General features: G+C 45.7%; 1 protein-coding gene across 8 annotated transcripts in view; it reads right to left on the bottom strand.

Annotated features, from left to right (window-relative positions):
• The window catches only part of KIF2A (kinesin family member 2A), a 418,450-nt gene that overhangs the window by 103,431 nt on the left and 293,493 nt on the right, over nt 1–21,526 (bottom strand). For 4 of the 8 annotated variants that reach the window (XM_085631560.1, XM_085631543.1, XM_085631526.1 and 1 more), the window contains 2 exons: nt 16,174–16,287; nt 4,790–4,940 (listed from right to left, as the gene is read on the bottom strand). In XM_085631560.1, the coding sequence (XP_085487686.1) occupies nt 4,790–4,940; nt 16,174–16,287 (265 nt within the window). The remainder of the gene's footprint in view (nt 1–4,789; nt 4,941–16,173; nt 16,288–21,526) is intronic. The other 4 variants (XM_085631589.1, XM_085631578.1, XM_085631569.1 and 1 more) reach the window with 1 other exon arrangement.

Below are 21,526 nucleotides of genomic sequence, written 5' to 3'. Positions count from 1 at the left end.
TGGGGAAAGTAATTTATAGCCATAAATCTGTAAATGAACCCCCATGAGCTCACTCTCCTACTACAGCACCCAACCCCAAAAACATGTACATGCACATACACAAATCACTCATGTGCACAATCCTCCGATCCTGGACAGACGATGAAGGAAGATTCATCTTTGCGAAACTGCGGATCAACCCTAAAGTACTATGTATAAGGTCAATCTATGCCCCTAATGGTTTCATTACTCCTACATCTCAATAGGATCATTATAGGGAAGGATGGGCTAGAAACTGGCACCAGATGCGATCCTGGACCGCACTGGTCCAATAGACATTAACAACAATAGAAACAGGGCACTACTATGGGACATCCTGGATCATCAAGGTCTTCTACATATATGGTATCTTCTTAGCCCACAAGATAAGGTATACTCTTTCTTTTTGGTCGTACAGAGCACCCAATCACGGCTCGACTACTTCTTAACCTCCCACCGACTACACCAACCATATTAGGCTGCTATCTTAAAAGTGCCCCTTACGGTTCATGTCCCAGTGTGCTTGAAAGTAGACTGGAACATCAGTAAACCAATCAGGAAACCGTGTTGTCTCAATATTTCATCCTATACACTGCCCAGGGAAAAGACGCAACTGAAACCCCATATGCATAACTAATTTACAGACAACGGTATGGTTCAGTCGGCACAGGCAATATGGACTGTGGCTAAGGCCACTATCAGAGGTTGACTGATGAGAGATGTTGCACAGGCAAACAAACAAATACTACAGCAAAAACATACTTTAGAACAGGACATTAGGGCATATAGAGCAAACCCGTTGGACAAGATTAGGCAGACACTTAAAATTCGATCTAAAGGACCAATGTACCTCCAAAGCAGACGACACACTTTACAGACTCAAAGCCCAACATTATGAAACAATAACAAAATGAGCATGGGAAAAATAGGTGGCAGCAACACATTTTGCAAACAGCTTAAAACACTTCTGTGTAAGATGTCTAAGACTTGGCTAACAAAAAAACTACAAAACATGGCACCATTGAGATTTAGAATCCCCTGCTAATCACTTCATTTTCTAAAACGAAGATGCAAATGCTTCTGCATAAAGTCAAGTGGTCACATGCTCAGTCTGTTCATCCCTCTAAAGTTTGCCATTTTTAATATTACATTTATCACCTTTGCAAGATGTCCCCTAATATTGGAAATGCCTATAAGAGGGACCCTCCACCTTCCATGTGACACATTCTTTTTTTTTTTTTTTAAATTGTTTTTATTTGTCAACAAACACATAAATTACCGGCCCCTGAAAATCCAGGAGTTCCGGCCCAAGCATTGCCCCCATGATGACGTTGACATTTTACCAAAGGAGGATATCTAAAAATGCATTTCAGTTGAAAGCAAACCCCCCCAACACTCCCACACCGTACCAAATCTAACCAGCAACATCTGCAATGAGCCTAAGCCCGACAATTCCAACCCCAGTCCCAGCACATGCCCCCTCTCCCCGAGGGACCTAGATAAACACCTCCTCCAGCTCCTCCGGGGCCGGCTCCAGGGGAAGGTCCCTGTAATTCGCCCAGCGCTTCCATACCTTATAGTGTTTACGGGGGCACCCCCTGGCTGCAAAGATGGGGAGTTCCAGGCCCATGCTAAAATCCAGACCCCTCTTCCATACATTCATAGAGGGAGCCGTAGGGGCCTTCCACGCCCGCGTGATGTCCCTCTTGGCCAGGGTAAGGCCCAACAGCAGTAAGTGTCTCTTGTATATGTTGCTGCCAATATCGTCCATAATGTGCAGCAGTGTCAAATTAGGATCTGCGGGGAGATCCCACCCCAGCATCTCGGATAAGCATGACAATACCCCTCTCCAAAACCGGGAAAGCGACCCACAAAGCCATACTATATGAAGGAAAGAGCCCTCCTCCCGTCCACATCGGAGACACTCCGGAGAAGCTATCAGGCCCGCCCGCCACAGCCTCCTTCGGGTAAAGTAGGCCCTATGTAGGTATTTAAATTGTATGAGGTGTAGTCGGATAGATATGGCTGCCCCCCGGGGCGAGGCCAGCGCCTCCGTCCAGTCCGTCTCATCAAGGGGCCCTACGTCATCTTCCCATTTCCCTTTGAGATGCTGGAGCGAGGGGGAGCCATGAATAACAAGCGTTCAATAGATCTTGGAGATCTTCCGCTCCTGAAGGTCACCCATGAAGAGCTTCGCTTCCACTGGGCTAAAGTCTGGTATAGAGTCTAAGCCCGCCAGGCTTTGGAAGAGTGCATGGCGAAACTGTAGGTACCTATAGAACTGCTTCCGCGGCATGCTGAATTCCTGTTGGAGGTCCTGGAAGGATTTCAAAGCGCATTCCCGCACTACATCGCCTATGGTGGATATGCCTATCCGGTCTCACCCCTCAAACCCTGACAGGGCCGCCATCTGTGGTAGTCCCCCATTATACCACAGGGGGGTTTCCCGCGTGATCACGTTCCACCATCCAATGCGCGCCAGCGCCTGGCGCCAAATCCGAAAAACTACCTGCGTCACTGGCGGCAAGCGCGCCCGATGTATGGCGAAATAGAGCAAAGTATGTACCGTGTATGGAACCATGAGCCGCCGTTCCACCGCGTATGCTGGGTCTCCCCTATCCCCATACCACCACTCATTCAAAACAAGCAAGTGGGAGGCCTGATAATAATACAGCAGGTCCGACGTAGCCAGACCCCCGTCGTACTGTGAGAGGAAGCACGTCCGCAGGGCCACCCGAACCGCCCCACCCGCCCACAGGAACTGACCCAGGGTCGCGTTCACCCGACGGAACCAGTCGGTGGAATCCCATACGGATGGTTCTGCAACTGATACAACAGGCGGGGGAGAGCCACCATCTTAAAAATCGCGGACCGGCCAAAGATAGTGAGCGGCATGCGGGTCCACAATTTAATGTCCTGACACACACGCTCCCACACGGGCACCACGTTTCGCCCCCAAGAAACCGCCTGGGTAGGTGACAAGACCTCCCCTAAGTACTGAAACCCCCCACCGCAATTCGCACCTGGGACGCCCAGCCCCGCAACTGAGTCGGACCCCCCCCAAAACCCACAGGGTAGACTTCCGAGGGATCACGAATAGACCCGACGTCTCACCAAAAATCTGCATAATACGGAGTATCCGGGGCCCCGTGCAGTCCAGATCCGTCAGGAAAAATAGGACATCGTCCGCATAGAGGGCTATACGGTCGGCCAGGCCATGCTCCCTCTCAAATCCAGATATTTGCGCGTCCATCCGCACCCACACCGCCAAGGGTTCCATGGCGAGGGCAAACAGATACGGGGATAGGGGGCAGCCCTGGCGTGTTCCACGTCGTACCGGAAATGCCGACGAGGACGCCCCCGCTACCCTGACTGACGCCGTAAGTTCCGTATAGAGTAGCCGCACGTATGACAGGAACCGCGGCCCGAAATTCAAACGCTGCAGCAGCAGGAACATATAGCGCCAGCTAAGGGAGTCGAACGCGCGGTCCATATCTGCCAACAACAGAGCTGCTGGAACCCACAACCGCTGCACTTCAGCAGTCGCCACGTGAACCTGCCGAATGTTATGTCGCGTGGCACGCGAGGGCATAAATCCCGCCTGGTCCGGGTGGACCAACGAGGTGATGTATGGCAAGAGACGATTAGCCAATGCTTTCGCCAGGATTTTGGCCTCCACGTTGAGGAGGGAGATCGGACGATATGAGGCGTGCTCCTCCGGGGGTCTGCCCGGCTTGTGGAACACTACAATCTCAGCGTGCCTCCAGTCCCGGGGTAACAGTCCCCGCTCCCGGGCCTCCTCCACCACCGCCGTATAATGCGGACCCAGCTGTAAGAAATATTTCTTAAAGAACTCACTTGGGAACCCATTCGGGCCTGGGGCCTTGCCCGGGTTCAGGCCACCCAACGCCTCCCCTTGCTCCTCCACTGTCAGCGGAAGGTCCAAGGCCGTCCTCGCTGCCTCTGATAACGTCGCGATAGGGTGATCGCGCAGGAACCGCTCCGCGTCCGCTTCCGCGAGGCTGTCACAGGGACTATATAAACCCGCATAGTATGTAGCAAAGCTATCTGCTAGCGCCCCCGGCTCCACTATCGGCGTGCCCCCTGAGTCCACTATCCCCGGGAGGTCTTGACTGCGGTACACCCCCTGACTCAGTCTGTGCAGCATTGCACCCGACGTGTCCCCCCATTGGTACACTCGACACGTGACACATTCTTAAAGAATAATCTCATTTCTCCATGGATGGTCCTTGCACCAGCAACCATTCCTCCATCCCCAATCCTCCCCCCCCCCTCCCCCAACAGAAAACCATTTGGAAATTTCACCTTAAACATCCCGGTCAAGAGTCTTGCATGACAAACATGACATAAAATGCAAGTTTAAAACCCTGAATAAACAATTCTGTTGTATGTATAATTCCTAATCGTTACAGTATGATTCTACATGAAACTGAAAGTTTAATACCGGTTTTAATAAGTGTATCTTTATCAAGGACTGTAAAACATTTCAATATTGTCTAAGGTCTTCTCATGGTAAAAAAAAACGAATTCCGACTCTTTGAAAAACAGGCCTGCTCAGTTCAAATGCCTCATAAAAATTAATATCAGTGTAGCGTTCATATTCTGGGTAAAATACTAAAACTACAAATAGCTTTTCCTAAAAAGAAAGGTTAGACGTTACAAGTGAAATGAATGAGAGAAAAGGACCAAGGTGCAGTGATTGTTTAAAATTAAAATGGAGGATGTTTTGTAAAAAATGTAGTTCACTCACATTTTGCTCACAAAGCAGTTTCAAATCATCCCTCTGAGGAGAGCTTCCTACTCCCCACTGCATCTCCAAGTCATCAATCTGATTTGGTCCATGATGTAATACAGGACGGATATCGCCAGCAGCACTCGGATCTACAGTTAGTTCTTTTACTCTGGAATGATGAAAAGCACAATTATACTCCCAAAAAAGAATGTGAGTTTAAAAGAAAAGCAAAAGCAGCAATAAAAATTAAATATGCAAAAACAAAATGGCAAAAATCATGCAATGTTTGAATGGTGATGTCAACTTTTCTTATTACTTTTAACATTTAACCCATAGAAAATATGTTACTGTAAAAATTCCTAACCTGTCTGTTGTACCATTATATATTTGGATGTATAAGTGAAGGTCTTTTGTAGAGTCATATTTTAAAGAAATATGTAATGAAAAAGCACATCTTAAGAATCCTCAGCAATGGGGTGATTTTATTTTTGCGAGTATAACTAAATTGCTCATATTTGATGCCGCCAATGGCCTATATGGATGATTCAAACTGTTAATTAGAGCTCAAATTTATTTCAAGACAAAGATGGTTTTTCAAAGCATTTTTGGTTGAGGGGTTAAAGAATGAATTGTGTATTAAAGAACAAAAATGTTGAATCAGTTTTTAGGAAACGCAAGTTCTAGTAATATGTACCCTACTGGCAAGTGAATGAAAAACAGGCGGATTCAAATCACTTCAAAGTAATTAAAAGACAGCAGACAAAGACTACATGAAAAGAGTCAATCATGCTCACTGATCAGATGTCTGAGATGTCATTTCCATTTCTGGAGATTACAGGAATCAGAAAGATGTCGATAAAGAAGGGAGGCAAGGGCTATAAAATGGTCTGGATGTAAAATCAAAAGTTCCATGAAAAGACAATCAAAGGCAATAATGTAAAAGGATGAATGAGTGAGGCTCTGATGTTGCCCGCAGTGAATAAACAAGAAGTAATCACATCTCAGGTGAAGTAGCAACTTCAAAAGTGAGGTTTGTGTTACAATAGTAGAAAAAAAGAGATTCTTAAGTAACACTACTGACAAACTTTGGCAGAGCATGTCGTTATCCTCACCAGAAAAGTTCACATAAAGCTTGCCAAGCGAGTGATACACAAGGTACCCAATGAGGAGGAAGGTACAGGGTGCTACTCTCAATACTTCTTAGTGCCAAAGAAGGAAGAGGGGCTGAGGCTAATATTAAACCTTAAGTTTCTGAACACCTTCATCAGGACTTTAAGCCAGGTCTTGCCTGACCTATACTAGGAAGACTGGATGATATCCTTGGTGCAGAATGATAAATTATTTTCATGTTCCAGTTCTGTAGTCCCACTGACACTTCCTCCTGTTTATCGTTGGGGTGGAACACTCATTTCATCATTCTTCCCTTTGTGCACAGTAGTAGTTGCTGCCCATCTTTCCCTATTCCTAAGACTAGCTGCTGAAGGTGGGTTCACTCTCAGTCAGTTGCAGCCCCCCGGCAAAAGACATCCCTACATTTCCACTTCGGTTTTCCCCATCGATATGCTGAAGTTTAATCTCCAGCTGGTACAGAGGATTGCCTTCACAGGGGACTCAATAACTTTGAGAGGTGTTCTGCACTCACAAGGAGTCTGAGTAATTCAGGATATGATCCTGATGTTTCAGCCTTGTGCCTGTGTTCCAGCCCAGACAATTATGAATCTTCTTGGTCTTCTGGTCTCATACATCCTGCTGGAGCCTCAAGCCTGATAGCATATGTGGACCCTGAAGTGGTACCTTTTCAGTCAGTGACGTCAGCAATAAGGATTTCTCTCGAACATTATCTGCTTTGTAGACAAAGCTCCCTGGCGCTTCTGTGGTAGATGATGGATGCCAAATTGAAGTGGAGCATGTTTCTCCCTGCCCCATCTAGACCGCACAGTGCCCCATTCAGCCCTCATAGTACAGGCATCATCTCGGAGTTGGGTCCACAGCTGGATGAAATTGGATCAGGACACTAGCCTCAGGTGGAGCAGCGACACCCATTTATCTTCTGAAGCTGTGATGAATTTGAATGGTGCTCACGGCCTTTCTGATGCCAATCAAGGGTAGGTCTGTTAACAACACAACAGTTATGTGGTACTGCATCAAGCAGGGCAGTGTGGTGTGGTGTTTTGTGCGCTGTGGCTGGAGGCTCTGAGACTGTGGTGGTGACTGGACCATCACAGGATATCCCCAAAGGTCAATCACCTGGTGAGCTCCAAACTCAGCAGGCATCATCTTGCCGGCCAGTAATAGCGTCAACATCCAGAAGTAGTTCTAGGTGACTTTCCAAAGTTAAGCATGCCTGGGGGAGATCTTTTCGCTACCGATGAGAATGCACAATATTAAACCTTTCGTGCCCTAGAGTTACTCTCTTAAGGCCATCTGGGAGATGCGTTCCACCTTCATTGGGACTCTTCCATGCTTTCCATCCTCTGCCTCTGATCCAGAGTTCTTAAGATCAGGAGGGATCAAGCATAGATCATCCTAATATCCCCTGGTTAGTCTATAGAGTGTGGTATTCAGATCTGCTAAACCTAAGGCTTTGTCATCCACTTCTAATTTATCTTTGTGATGATAAGCTGTTCCAGCAACAGGGCAGATTTCTGCACCAGAAGGTCCACAATCTATACCTAAACGCCTGGAGATTGAGCAGAATCAGCTGACTGGTTTTGATCTGCAAATGGAGGTGGTGGTTGTAATTGTGATTCTTTAGTACCTGCATGCAAACTCCATCTGCTATGTCCGTTGAGCTAACCTTGTAGGCTTGCTGCCAAGAACTACAGGCCGAATCTTCAGGCTAAGGTGTCTGATTGCCTTCTATTTGGTTTGTCCCTGGCCAGAAATGTTTTGCTGTGGGCAATATAAAGAATTACATGTCTGCCCTTTTGGCCTTTCTAAATTTGCCTGATCAGCCCTATTTAAGTCACTGGTTGGGATACATGTCTATGTCGCAGTGGCACTTAACTTGGTCTTACTTTTTTGATGTGTACATCACCCTTGCAAAGTTGTATCCAGAGGCTGATTCTCCAGACAGATTTCCGAACTGTAATCACGTCTGTGCATTGGGTCAGTGAACTGCAAGCACTATCTGAACACCCACCATATATCTCCTTTGGTCTTGACAAGTTGCTACAAATGACCAAGGCCTCCTTTCTTCGATAAGAGGTGTCTTTTCATTTGAGGCAGTCCATCACATTTCCCACTTTTTTCTCTCAGTTACCTTCCACTAAGGAGAAGAGGAGACTTCAGTGCCTGGATTCTAAGCAGCTCTTTAGTTTCCACGCTGAAATGACCAAGGAGTACTGGATGAGCAGCCAACTTTTTGTTGGATTTGCCAGTACGATAAAAGGGAAAACAGTCCAAAAGAAGATCTTATCTTTGAGGACTGTTATGTGTAACAAACTCTGCTATGCTTTGGTAAAGAAGGATCCTCCAGAGAGCTTACGCCATACTTTAGCCCCAACTACAGACACCTGCCAAGCTGCGACATAAGCATCCGTTCATATCTTTATCATTTTCTGCTGCATCACCTCTTAGGGTTGTATGGAGGGCCTTTTTGCATGGACTGTTCTGCAAGTCTTCCAGATGTAAACTCCACTCCTGAGAATCACCTCCAGTGGGAGGATACTGCTATGGTACGGATTCAAAAGGTCAGGACTCTGCGGCAAGAAGTATCCATCACAAGTTACTTACCAATGGTATCTGTATTTCTGGCGGCTAGTCTCACAGAAGATTCCTCAACTCCTGCCCTCATTCCTGGTCTGTGGAGTGGGTTTCTCAATTAAGTAGTACACCGTGTACAACACTCGTTCTGTTAGCTTCTCAGAGTCTGAGAAAGCAAAAGTTGTTTTGAGGGACCAACATCAGCACACAGGGTGGCATCTGTCTACAACTCCTTGTCGTCACTATCGGGAGCTATTGCAGGAAACAATTCTGGATCCAGTGTGGTACCCGGTGGTATTCAAAGGAATATGCTACTTACCAGTATGCATATGTTCTTGCCATGTAGAGCTGCAGATCTGCACACTTTTGCATAGATCGCCATCTGGTGTTGGGCCCGGATGTTTGCAGTTAGTTTTTCCTCTTGGAAAGTCTTTGGAAGTCAGGAGGTTGGTGACTCCTCCCTTGGTTCGTATTGCGCATGGGCTTCGGCTGCATCCTCAGATTGTTTTTCGGCAGCAGGGAAAGATGGAGCGTAGTAATAATAGTGAAGAAACCCATGTGTGTTGTATCTAAATAAGATAGACTGGAACGGATACAGGTAGCCGGGGAGGCGGGTGTAGATCTGCAGCTCTACATGCCAAGAACAGATGCATACTGGTAAGTAGCATATTCCGTTTGAGGCATATGAGCTGCAGATTACACACTTTTGCATAGACTATATAGCAGTACCCAACCCTAGCGCCGACCACCGGTATCCGCTGCAGTGGTTTGGAATAGTGTTTTTAGTACAGTCTGGCCCACACTAGCTTGTTGCTTGGTTTGCACATCTACACAGTAATGTTTTGTGAAAGTGTGCGGTGTTGACCATGTCGCTGCTTTGCAGATATCATCTAATGGGATGTTACCTAGAAAAGCCATAGAAGCTCCTATATTCCTTGTAGAGTGTGCTTTAGGGGGAACAGATAGCGTTCGTTTTGCCTTGTTGTAGCAAATCTGTATGCATTTTACAATCCACCTAGCTATCCCTGATTTAGAGATGGGGTTGCCTTTATGTGGTGGAGAGAAAGAGACAAACAGTTGTTTGGTCTTTCTGAAAGGTTGTGTTCTCTGGATATAGTAAAGTAAAGCCCTTTTAACATCCAGAGTGTGTAGAGCCCTTTCTGCAACAGTTTGAGGTTGCGAGAAAAAAACCGGTAATTCTACCGATTGATTTAGATGGAAGGGGGAAATGACTTTGGGTAGGAATTTTGGGTTGGTCCGGAGGACAACCTTATTGTGGTGCATTTGAGGAAAAGGTTCTTGTATAGTGAGTGCTTGTATCTCACTGACCCTTCTAAGGGAAGTGATGGCTACAAGAAAGGCTGTTTTCCATGTGAGAAATTGCAGTTCGCATTTATGTAAAGGTTCGAAGGGCGGTCCCATTAGAATTGTGAGAACTATATTTAAGTTCCACACAGGTGAGGGTGGTACTCTGGGGGGAATTATCCGCTTGAGGCCTTCCATGAAGGCTTTAATGGCAGGTACTCTGAAAAGTGATAGGTGCTGTCTGTTCTGTAGGTAAGCAGCAATTGCTGCGAGGTGTAACCGAATGGATGTATATGCTAGGTTACACCTTTGTAGATGGAGCAAGTAGCATATGATGTGCTGGATAGATAAGTCTAGAGGGTCGATTGTGTTGTTATGGCAATAAACAACAAATCTTTCCCACTTTGCAGCGTAGCAGGCCCTAGTAGTAGGGCGTCTAGCTTCTCTGATGACGTTCATGCAGTCAGGGGGAAGGTTAAGGTATCCGAATTCTAGGATCTCAGGAGCCAGATCGCAAGGTTGAGCTGAGCTGGGTCCAGGTGTCTGATCTCTCCATGGTTCTGGGTTAGGAGGCATGGTGAGAGGTGTAACTTTTGGTGTGGCACTACCGAGAGTTCCAGCAGCGTGGTGTATCACGGTTGTCTGGCCCATGTTGGAGCTACTAGGATGAGTGTGAGGGAGTGCTGTTGTAGCTTTCGCACCACTAATGGAATTCGTGGGAGAGGTGGAAAGGCGTACGCAAATTTGCCTGACCAGTTCATCCATATCGCATTGCCTTTGGACAATGGGTGTGGGTATCTGGCGGCGAAGCTTGGGCATTTTTTGTTTTCGTGGGTGGCGAAGAGGTCTATCTGTGGATGCCCCCACATCTGAAAGAACGGGTGAAAAACCTGTGGGTGAAGTTCCCACTCGTGGATCTGCTGCGTCTGTGTGCTGAGCAGATCTGCCATGGTGTTTTGGACTCCTGGGACATGTTGGGCTAGGAGAAAGATTTTGTGTGGAATTGCCCATCTCCATATGCTCTATGCTAGTTGAGAGAGCTGTGGAGAGTGTGTGCCGCCCTGTTTTTGAATGTAGTACATGGCAGTCATGTTGTCTGTGCAAATCAGGACTGCCTTGCCCGAAATCTGCGTCTGAAAGGATTTTAGGGCTAGAAAGATTGCCAGTAACTCCAGATGGTTGATGTGGAGTAACTTTTGTTGAGGCGTCCATGTGCCCTGCACTGTGAGGTGTAATAGATGAGCTCCTCAGCCAGAGAGCGATGCGTCTGTTGTTAGGATTATTTGTGGAACCGGGTCCAGGAACGGTCGACCTCTGGAAAGATTTGTGGTGTTCCACCACTGCAGAGAGCGATGGGTGCGACCGTCTACCAACACCAGATCTGTCAGTTGCCCCTGGGCCTGGTTCCACTGGCGTGCTAAGCACTCCTGGAGTGGACGCATCTGGAGTCTTGCATGAGGCACTATGAAAATGCAAGAGGCCATCATCCCTATTAGTTGCATAAATACTCTTGCTGGGAGAGAGTGTTGAGGTATGAATCTTTGACGCAAAGCCTGGATGCTTGCAATCCTGGCAGGATTGGGATAGGCTATGGCTTTTGAGGTGTCTATGGTGGCACCGAGGTATTGCTTTGTGTGGGATGGTATTAGCAGGGACTTTTGGTGGTTCACCGTGAAACCTAGCTGGTGAAGTAGTTGGATTGTAGTGGCGGTGTGATGTACACATTGATTGCAGGACATGGCTTTTATTAGCCAGTCGTCCAAATATGGGAAGACGTGAATGTGCTGTCTTCTGAGGTGTGCCGCCACTACCGCTAGGCACTTGGTGAATACCCTTGGTGCTGTTGTGACCCCGAATGGGAGCACCTTGAACTGGTAGTGTTGCCCGTCCACTACAAATCTGAGGTACTTTCTGTGAGCATGGTGTACCGGAATGTGAAAGTATGCGTCTTTCAAGTCCAGTGTGGTGAGAAAGTCGTTCTGGGAGAGGAGCGGAAGTACCTGTTGAAGGGTTACCGTGTGAAAATGGTCCGAATGTATGTAAGTGTTTAGAGGCCTGAGATCTAAAATAGGCCGTAGAGTCTTGTCTCTTTTTGGTATCAGAAAATAGAGGGAGTAGACCCCTAAATTTTGCTGATTGGAGGGGACTTGTTCTATGGCATGTTTTTGTAGGAGGGAGATTACCTCCTGCTTTAGTAACGTGGAATGTTCTTGTGACATTGGGCGTTGCCTGGGTGGAATGTTTGGGGGGGTAGATGTTAATTCTAGACAGTACCCTGAACGAATAATTTGGGTCACCCATCTGTCTGAGGTGATGGTCTCCCAGACGTGAAGGAAATTTTGTATCCTGCCTCCGACCGGAGTGGGATGGTCTGGAGGGAGCAGGGGGAAGTCATTGGGTAGGCGGTGTGGCAGAGCGGGCAGTATTTGTTTTGCCTCTGCCTTTATTGTTATTGCCCCTATATCCGCCTCTTTGATAACCCCTTGTGAAGGTGGATTGAGCAGGGGATTTGTAGGAAGTGGACGCGCTGAGGAGTATCCTCTGGCGGTACCCCGAAAGGAAGAGCGGCGAAAGGAGCGTCTAGGAGGGTGTGACTGGAGGGCTCCCATAGATTTCGCCGTATCTGTGTCCTTCTTCATTTTCTCCAGGGCCTCATCCACCTTTGGACCGAATAGATGTTCTTGGTCAAAGGGATGGTTTAGAATGGAGGCCTGTACCTCAGGCTTAAAGCCTGAGATTCTGAGCCAAGCATGGCGACGGAGGAGGACACTAGTGTTAATGGCCCTGGAGGCTGTGTCTGCTGCGTCTAAGGCACATCTTATAGAGGTGTTAGTTATGGTTTTACCCTCTTGAATTAATTCATTGGCCCTATTTCTGTATTTTTCTGGAAGATGGTGCATGATGGTCTCTAACTCATCATAATGCGCTCTGTCGTATCTGGCCAATAGCGCCTGAGTGTTGTCGATACGCCATATATTGGCTGCCTGTGACGCAGTGCGCTTTCCTGAAGCGTCTAGCAGCTTTGACTCCTTGTCAGGCGGTGGTGCTTCTCCTGACGCCTGGGAGTTTGACCTCTTCCGTGCAGTGGAAACCACTAGGGAATCCAGTGGCGCCGGCCCTTTGATATAGGCAGGATCTGTGAGGGCAGCTTTGTACTTCTTCTCTATACGTGGGTTAATGACCCTAGCCCTAACTGGGTCTTTAAAAACCTCTGGTGCATGTTTAATTACCCCCTTGAGCATAGGTAGTATAGCGGTAGACCTATGTGGCGTATCAAAGGTGTCTACCGGGTCAGTGTGTAGCTCTACCCCGTAATAATGTGCCGCGCTCTGAAGTAGGTGATGGAAACCTAATGAGTCTTCCGGTGGGGATGGCCTGGATGGGTAAAGGTCATCTTGTGGGACATGTGGAATGTCTGGATTATTATAGTCGTCCCATGAGTCTGGGGTTCCTGTAGGGGTGGGGTCTTGTGGCACATCCCCTGGATAATATGGGTCCCCCTGATCATCATCGTCTGGAGACGGGGTCGGGGAGTGATGAGGTGGGGGTGGAGAAGGTGGAGGGGGCGGAGGTGGTGGAGGAGGTGGGGAAGGAATTCTGAAAGGGGAGGTAGCAGAGTCCTTCCTATTTGGAGGTGGAGGCGGAGCCGGTTTGTCCAAGTGTCTCTTTTTAGAAGAGAGAGTCACATGTTCAGTTTTTGGATCCTTGGTAAGTGTCTTTTGCAAGGGATCCGGCATAAACAGTTCCTGTGACAATGGTTGTTCCGTCGGCGCGAAGGTTTCAGGGCCGATGACTTTTTAGGCTTGTCCGTGCTGTGCTTTTTAGGAACCTCCGATTTTTTATTCGGCGCCGAGGTGGACTTCGGCGCGGGAGTCTCGGTGCCGAGGGCCTTATGTGGTTTGGTCGGCACCGAAAGGCTTCGGTGCGGAGATCGGTGTCGAGGTAGAGGCCGATTTCTTTTTCGGTGCCGAAGTGTGTTTTTCGGCACCGCTGGCAGGCTGGCTCGAGCCCGAGCCGCCGGAAGGCTTATTTGGCTTCTTCACCGGGCCCGAAGGTGGGGTGCTTGAAGCAGTGTCTTTGGTCTTGCCTAGGCCCGAAGGCGAAGGCGTGACGTGACCGGAGCCTTTTTGGGTGTCGGCGCGGGTGTGGGAGGGGGTATGGTACTCACGACCCTCTGCACCGGGGTGATGTCCTCCACATCCGAGTCGTCGGCTTCGGAAGCACTGACGAGGTCTTCTTCTTCGGTGTGCTGCTGTCCCGGAGCTTCGGCGTCGTCCCCGAAGATGTCGACTGGAGCGGAGGTCGAAGCGTGCGCCATGTTGCGTCTGGCCCTTCGATCTCAGATAGTCTTTTTCGATCTGAAAGACTTGCAGGCGGGACAGTCTCGAGCCTCGTGTTCAGGGGAGAGGCAGAGGTTGCACACCTCATGAAGATCGGTGTGGGGGAATTTGGACCCACATCGAGGACACTTCTTGAATGGAGTTCTTTCCATCAGCCGAGACCGGAGCGTGGATAGGCCCGAAGGCTGCCGTCGACGACTGGAATCGAAGAAGTGTCGAAGAGAAGGTGTTTGAAGAGATCTGATCTGAACAATACCGATGAGCGAGGATTTTGCGTCGATCGTTGAACTGGAAAAGTTCGGAACCAGAGCGCAAAGTATTACATCCTAGCCCGATGGCAGAAAACAACAATCTGAGGATGGAGCCGAAGCCGATGCCCAATACGAACCAAGGGAGGAGTCACCGACCTTGTGACTTCCAAAGACTTTCCAAGAGGAAAAACAAACTGCAAACATCTGGGCCCAACACCAGATGGCGATCTATGCAAAAGTGTGTAATCTGCAGCTCATATGCCTCTAACACATAGTTACTAAAGGTAAGTGTCTTATTCTTTTTGTAGAAAAAGCTATCTTCAGAATCACTGCAATTGCGGTATGAAAGAGAATGTAGAATACTTAAAGTAACTCTGCATAAATTCTATATAGGTGGCCTTTGCTGCTTTGCATAGCAACCGTTATCAAATGGTTACTGCTAAATTCAAGACTTAGGGCCTTCATGTCCAGTCCTTCAGTGACCTGAGAATCCAATATCAAGGCTCTCTGTTTACAAATCTACACTTGAAGATGACAGGGTCAGTTTCACCAATGGTGTTCAACAAACTTTGTTTGGACCAAAGAGGTACTTTTGGTTTAGTTATTTTTACAGATCTTGCATTTTTTTCTGAATTTCTTTACAGTTGGGGAATCCAGAGTAAAGCAGCCCCTACCATCCATTTCCTACTTTAAAACTGAAAAAAGTTCACTAAGAAGACACAAATAAGTCTAAATGTGTAGAACATACAATGGTTATAAATATAAGGTATGGGATTTTGAAATCATGGAAATGCTGCACAGCACTGTGTACCATTAATCAGAGGTGACAACGGTCTCACTCGTTATTTACAATGTAATGGTTTATTCTATTTATTCATGGCTTAAAGGGATAGACGAATAAAAAGACTACTGTGACTGTGTAAAAAAACTTTTTAAAGCCTGAGGAGTGAAGAATGCCAAGGACTACTAAAATAAGTAACTACATGAATACATTTAGAGGCATTACATATGTTTCACCTCGCTTGCTCTTTCTTGTAACTAAAATATAGCCGACGTTATAAACAGGTATTATCCCATGGAAATGTAACTGGCACTCAGAAGCACATGCCCCATTTGATAATTTTGGGGTGAGACACAGGGAGTATGGAAGAACCAGCGTCAAATTGTAAAACACCCATTACACTTTCCTCTGTTCTACATTTAGTCTTAAACATTTGGTACAAGTAGGACTTATAGGTTGAATTATCACTTTGTTATACAAAGCCCAAAATACATCACAAATCTTATGATTTACGTTACCAATCTAAACAAGCAAATCTTGTTGTCAAAGCAACATATATATCCCATTGCATTTAATGTGCAAAGTGCTGTTACAATTTTTCAGCCAGTTAACTATTCTCTTTACTGAGATTAAAGGATAAGATTCTGTAAATTCGGTGCACTTAAATGATCTTTTACTTTTATTTTTATCGTGTTATTCCTTCAATGACACTGAACTATGGTGGGGTATTCTAAAGCTACTAAAGCCATAAATTATGAATGACATCACCAATTATCAGATATAAAAGTAAAATAGCAATAACCACAAAAAATGCAGAAATAAAACAAAAATATACATCTCGTGCAATTTGTCTGACAAACTGAAAGGAAAAAAAACTATAAAGAAGCACAGCTAATAAGAGCATTCTGCAAATTATAGAAACATGTTCTGCGACATATCTAGAAAAAAAGTGTTTTTTAAAATTGTTCAGGAAAGTAAAAAACGAAAATAGCAATAGATAATATACAGAATTAAGTAGACCTGGTAAGCGTAGGAGAAAAGTCGTCATATTCATAAGAAGGAGACAGATCAGAGCGACTGCCACTACCCTGGGAGAAGGGAATGTCCGAAGGACTAATTCCAAATTCCTTTACTCTGCAGCGCCAAGATAAAGCAAATTGGAAAAGGTTTAAAAAAAAAATCTTTATAAGGCCTTACACGTTTTGCATACTTATTTCAGCTTACTGACAGAACAAAGTAAAAAATTCTACCCTACATGTTTCTAAACGTGCAACTTCCAACTCCACAGATCAATGCCTTCTCTGTTTTTCTAGTCACATTACTGTCATTGGTGGACACCAAGCATCCCTTAAAAATATGCTCACAAAGCCAAGGCAGTAGTACACTTCAAACCAGTATGAACACAGTCACTTAAAAATGTGCAGGCAGGCAGCCTGTGCAAATCAGTTTACAGAACATCTAAAAGCCACGCAAGAGAAGGGCTGTGGTTCCAATGGAGTCAAACTCTTTTTCAAGGGTCTCTTGAGTTCCCAAAGCTGGTTTTCACTCTCACAGGTTGGAACAGCCTATCCCCAATGCACTGTGACATGTGCTGTTTACTCACATTCAAGTTATTTTTGCAGTTAAATATTTGCTAATTTGTACTGTAAATGCCCAGAGGGTTTTCATTTTTTGCCATTTTCAGAGGGTGCCAGTATTCCTACCATTCTGGGGTTGACATGCTGCTTATTTATTAGTATGTAATAGCAATGCAGACATACGCATGTACATTAAAGTTGCTGCACCAGAATGCCGAACAAGGTTTTAAGAGATTTTACAATACTGTAGGTACATAAATAGAGAAGAACGTCTCTATCAAAGGGAAATCCCTTTAACACATATTTTGGTAACCTGTGATCATCAATAAAGCATATGCTTATTTACGGTGGATATTTGATTCAGCCCAGATCTCTTATTAAGGACCAACACACAGCACTTTAATGAGGGCATTTTTATTACAACAGGAGTACCTCTAACTTGGGTTGAATCATAAGATGTGTGTGGAATCTGATTAAGAATGGGTCACAAAAACAACAATGTGACTGGGCTGAGAGTAAAATGACTTGAAACAGTTCTAAACAGCACACAACACAGTTGCTTTTATACATATTTACATTATGAGGCAAAGATTGAGTGACTTTCCTAGAACCTGGGAAATGCTGGATTAGAATGTGCTTCTCCATGATAATAGATAATCAACTAGACCACATCACTTCATTGCCAGTGAGTAGTGGAGAATCAAGAACCTTTAAAAACTGTGCCAGAGTATACCACCTCCTCATGCACTGTAGAAAGCTGGGAAGCTGTTCAAAATTGATAAAAATTGTGCAAACAATGTTAGTTTTCACCATGCAATTCACCTGCTCTTTGTTTAATTTAAATGAAAACCAAACAAAATATGCTCTTGGTTAAAATACAAAGCCTATATTTCATTCACTTGCCTGGCATAACTTATACGAAAGACATGAAGTTTAGGTTTAAGTCATCATCATAATCAAACTAACTTAATTCGAATTGACAAAGCAAATCATAAAAGTACAGATTTCATTAAAAAAGACATTTCATATCACTTTAAGAATCATATATTAGCATGATACAAACCAGCTACAAAACATGTACTATATTAAAAAAACATAAAAATTCTCTAAAAACTGCAAATATAATAATGCCGGCTTAGCTTGTTGGAAATTCAAGAGTAAAAGAAGGGAACAAATATACTTATGTCATAAACTAGCCCACCTTGACAGATAGGAGTAATGTGTAAAGTGTCTAGTGCAACACCCATAATCAAATGAACAGGTTAAGGAATCTGAGGGCCAATTTTCTTTTTTTTTTTAAAGAATGAGCTATAATTAGCAAAGGACCACTGACAAACGGAAGGGTCATAAGATTAGAGACATAGCAAAATCACAAAGTAAAAGGTACAAGTATGCACATCTGTGCTGTTGAAGAACCAAGACTGCACGCTCAAGAAAAACCTGTCAGGACCTTGAATGGCACAGGGATGCTGCACCAATAATTACAATCACAAATTTAATCATTTGCTCTTCCTGACCCCTCTTGTTCTACATACTATCTTGCTTCATTTCTAAAATCTTTATTATTTGTGATTCTTTTCGATCCTCAAACCCCGATTCAACACCAATTCCTCCTTCTACCACTTCTACACATACTTCCAAGTCTGTTGCTGAGGCTTAGGTTATGGCCCTTTTAAGCAAAGCATAGCATAACATAGCTGCATCATGTTAATTTTTTCCACGTAGGTCTGTCCTGACTTTGCCTTTCAATCTTTGTCTTTAGGAAGAGTTCCTTTCTCTTTCAGATCTGATATTGTTCCCGCTTTACTGAAGTAACCATCCTTTAATCTTGACTATCTTTCCAATTTTCGACCTATTCCTTTACTAAAGCATTCTATAGAATATTTTTTTTTCTGAATTGCCTTCTTTTCTACATGTTCATAATTTTATTTCTCCTGATCAATAAGAGCTTCATTCAGGATACTCAACAAAAATGGCACCGGTTTATGCAACTAACTGTCTTCACGACAAATATTTTTCGATGCACATTTTGTTAGACATATCTGCAGCTGTTGACAAGGAGGATTGCTCTATTCTTTCACTTCTGTCTGCTTTTGGTATTTCTGGTATAGTTGTAAACTGCTTTTTTTCTCATCTGATTTCTCAATCTTTAAGTCTCAGGGAAGGATTTAGTTTCTGATCCCATTCCTATTCAATACTGTGCTTCCCATTTTTTTGTTTTCGGGGGAGGGGAGGAAGGGTACGGACATGCATAGTGTAGTTCCACTTGGACTGAAACTCATCCCCTAATGGTCCTTGAATTATGTTGGAGGGCGCAGAGTTTCGGTCAATGTGAACTGGAAAGAGTTCCAAACAGATCCATGTGGGGCACTCCCCGTGCATCGATCGAAAATGCTCTTCACAAACTCAGGGCAGAGACACCACTTGTGGTCGGCAAGATGACAGACATAGGGAGGCAGCTTTGGTGTTCAACAAGTTAGTAGATGATTTGCCACCAGCTACATTCCCTGGTTGTGCATCCATGACCAGATTATCAGGGCTTCTTGGCAGGAAGATTAGGACCCTACTCCACCTTGCTTGTTAAAATATCACACCACTGTCCTATTGTCTGAGAAGATCTGGAAATATCCAACAGTGAAGGGAATGAGGAAATATCAGTTCAAGCAGACTGATGTGAAGATTCTTCTCCTCTGGAGGACCTGATCTCCAGGTCCTCCAGATGAGCCCCCGCACTAGAGTGGAGGCACAAGGTCACAACCATGGCCACAGCTGGAGGAGAATGGAAGACCTTGCCTCTGGAAAAGTTATCCTCCATACCCCACCAGGCAAGCTTAGCTGCAGTATTCCTGGAAACCACAATGGAATCCGCAAGTTCACCCCCATGCTGGAACCACTGCCTGCAAAGACACCAATGGAGAGCCCCCATGCCAGCAGTCATGTATGACCAGGAGAATGGCAGAAGCTATCAAATCTAGCAGGCTAAGGATATACAGGACTGGAATTGTAGCCCCTTCCTGGAATCATGGAAGCAGTACTTTGAATGTCTTGAACTTTCTGCTTGGGTGAAAGGCTAGTCCCAATGTGGGTATCCCAGTACTGTCGATATAAACCCTAGGCGCTGAGAGCGCTCCAAGTGAGATTTGGGTACACTGAACCCAAGTCATGGTGCAGTGATGCTATTGACTGCAGATGTGACTGCACAATCTCTGGAGCACTGGCTTTCAGAAGCCAGATGTCCATGTAGAGATAAAGTGAAATCCCCCGACCTCCTGAGATGGGCTGCTACAACCGCCATCACCTTAGTAAAGACCTGTGGGGCTGATGTCAGGCAAAAAGGAAGTACCACAACTAATAGTGAGTCGAGCCTGACACAAAAAGCAGGCCCATCCAGTGGGACTTCAGGCTCGGTTTATAGACTATCCAGTCCTCAAGCTTGAGTGCCAAAAATTCTGGCAAGGACCAGCATCTTCAATTTCTCTTTGCAGAAGAGGTTCAAGACAAACAAGTTACTTACCTTTGGTAACCCTGGACTACTGGCAAAATGCCTATCCTGAAGGACTTTTGTCAAGGCAATAGTGCATTGTGAACGTATGCTCTGATGTCCATATAGCAGCCTGACCGGTTTTGAGGACAGGACAGTAGTAGTAGCCTTGAATTGAGTGAAATGAGCGCTCAATTTCAGGTGGCTTCTTCCTACTTAAGTAGCATAGTTTAATGAAGAGGACTATCTACCTACAGATGATTCTTATCTGCACTGTCTTGCCTTTCTTTGCTGCTGAGAACCCCACAAAGATTTTATCATCCACCTGAGGGTTCCTGGCATGATCAATGTAGAAGTTGAGGGCTCTCTTGGGGTCTAAATGATTGAGCCTCTCCTTCTCTTTTAAAGAATGAGGTGGGGAAAAGGATGCCAAAAGAGTGATACCCAGCTTGACATGGAAAGGTGTTACCACTTTCAGCAGAAATGCTGTTTGACTTTTCAACACTAGCTTGTCTGGAAAAAATGTTGTGTAAGGCAGCTGGACCGAGAGTGCAAGCAGCTCATTCAGGAAGCAAGCTAACATTCTTGAGACCAGAAAGAACATTTCCAGTGTCAAGAGCAAAAAAAGGAACATTTAGAATGTACTTACCTGAACAGCTGTCTCTCCCACGTCGTCTCTCCTCTGCTCCTCAACCAGGAAGCACCCAGGCTCCCCGAAGCCAATCACAACTGCAATGCAGCGTTGTGATTGGTTCCCCTAAGCCAATGGCAATGCTGTGTTCGGTTTGGTCTGAGCGTTGTGGTTCGGTGCTCAGACGAGGACTGGAGCCCGGGCATGTTCTCCACCCAGGCGGTAATGTAGCCTGGGTGGAGAACATGCAAAGTGCAGATGACTGTTTGGCCAGGCCAAGACGACTGCAACAATGACTCCTCCTCCCCGACATCACGGGAGACAAGCCCCGCCTAACCTGGCAGATATTGAAAATAAAATGATAATAACTTCTGCTATTATCATCTTATTTCTTTTTATTACAATGCTTTGAGAGCAGTGGGGCGACACTACTCTACCTTAGCGAGGAGCCGCCACTGGCTACCGCATTATCTTTATGCATGGAGGTGCAGATTGTGGAGGCCAGGGAGCAGGACCCTGCCATGTAGATGCAACAGTAAATACTCCCGAAGTTGCAGTTTGATCGTAAGACAAACGCTCATGCTCAGAAGTACTGAGTACCACACTATCCTAGCCCAATCCTGAGCCACTAGGATGACGAGGGCCCGGTTGGGTTTTATCTTATTCAGAATTCAAGCTAGCAGG

This window comes from Triturus cristatus, chromosome 2_1 (genome assembly GCF_964204655.1).
Source record: "Triturus cristatus chromosome 2_1, aTriCri1.1, whole genome shotgun sequence".
Taxonomy (NCBI): Eukaryota; Metazoa; Chordata; class Amphibia; order Caudata; family Salamandridae; genus Triturus; species Triturus cristatus.
Note: the sequence above shows the minus strand (reverse complement) of the source record. Positions and strands in the feature narration are given on the sequence as shown.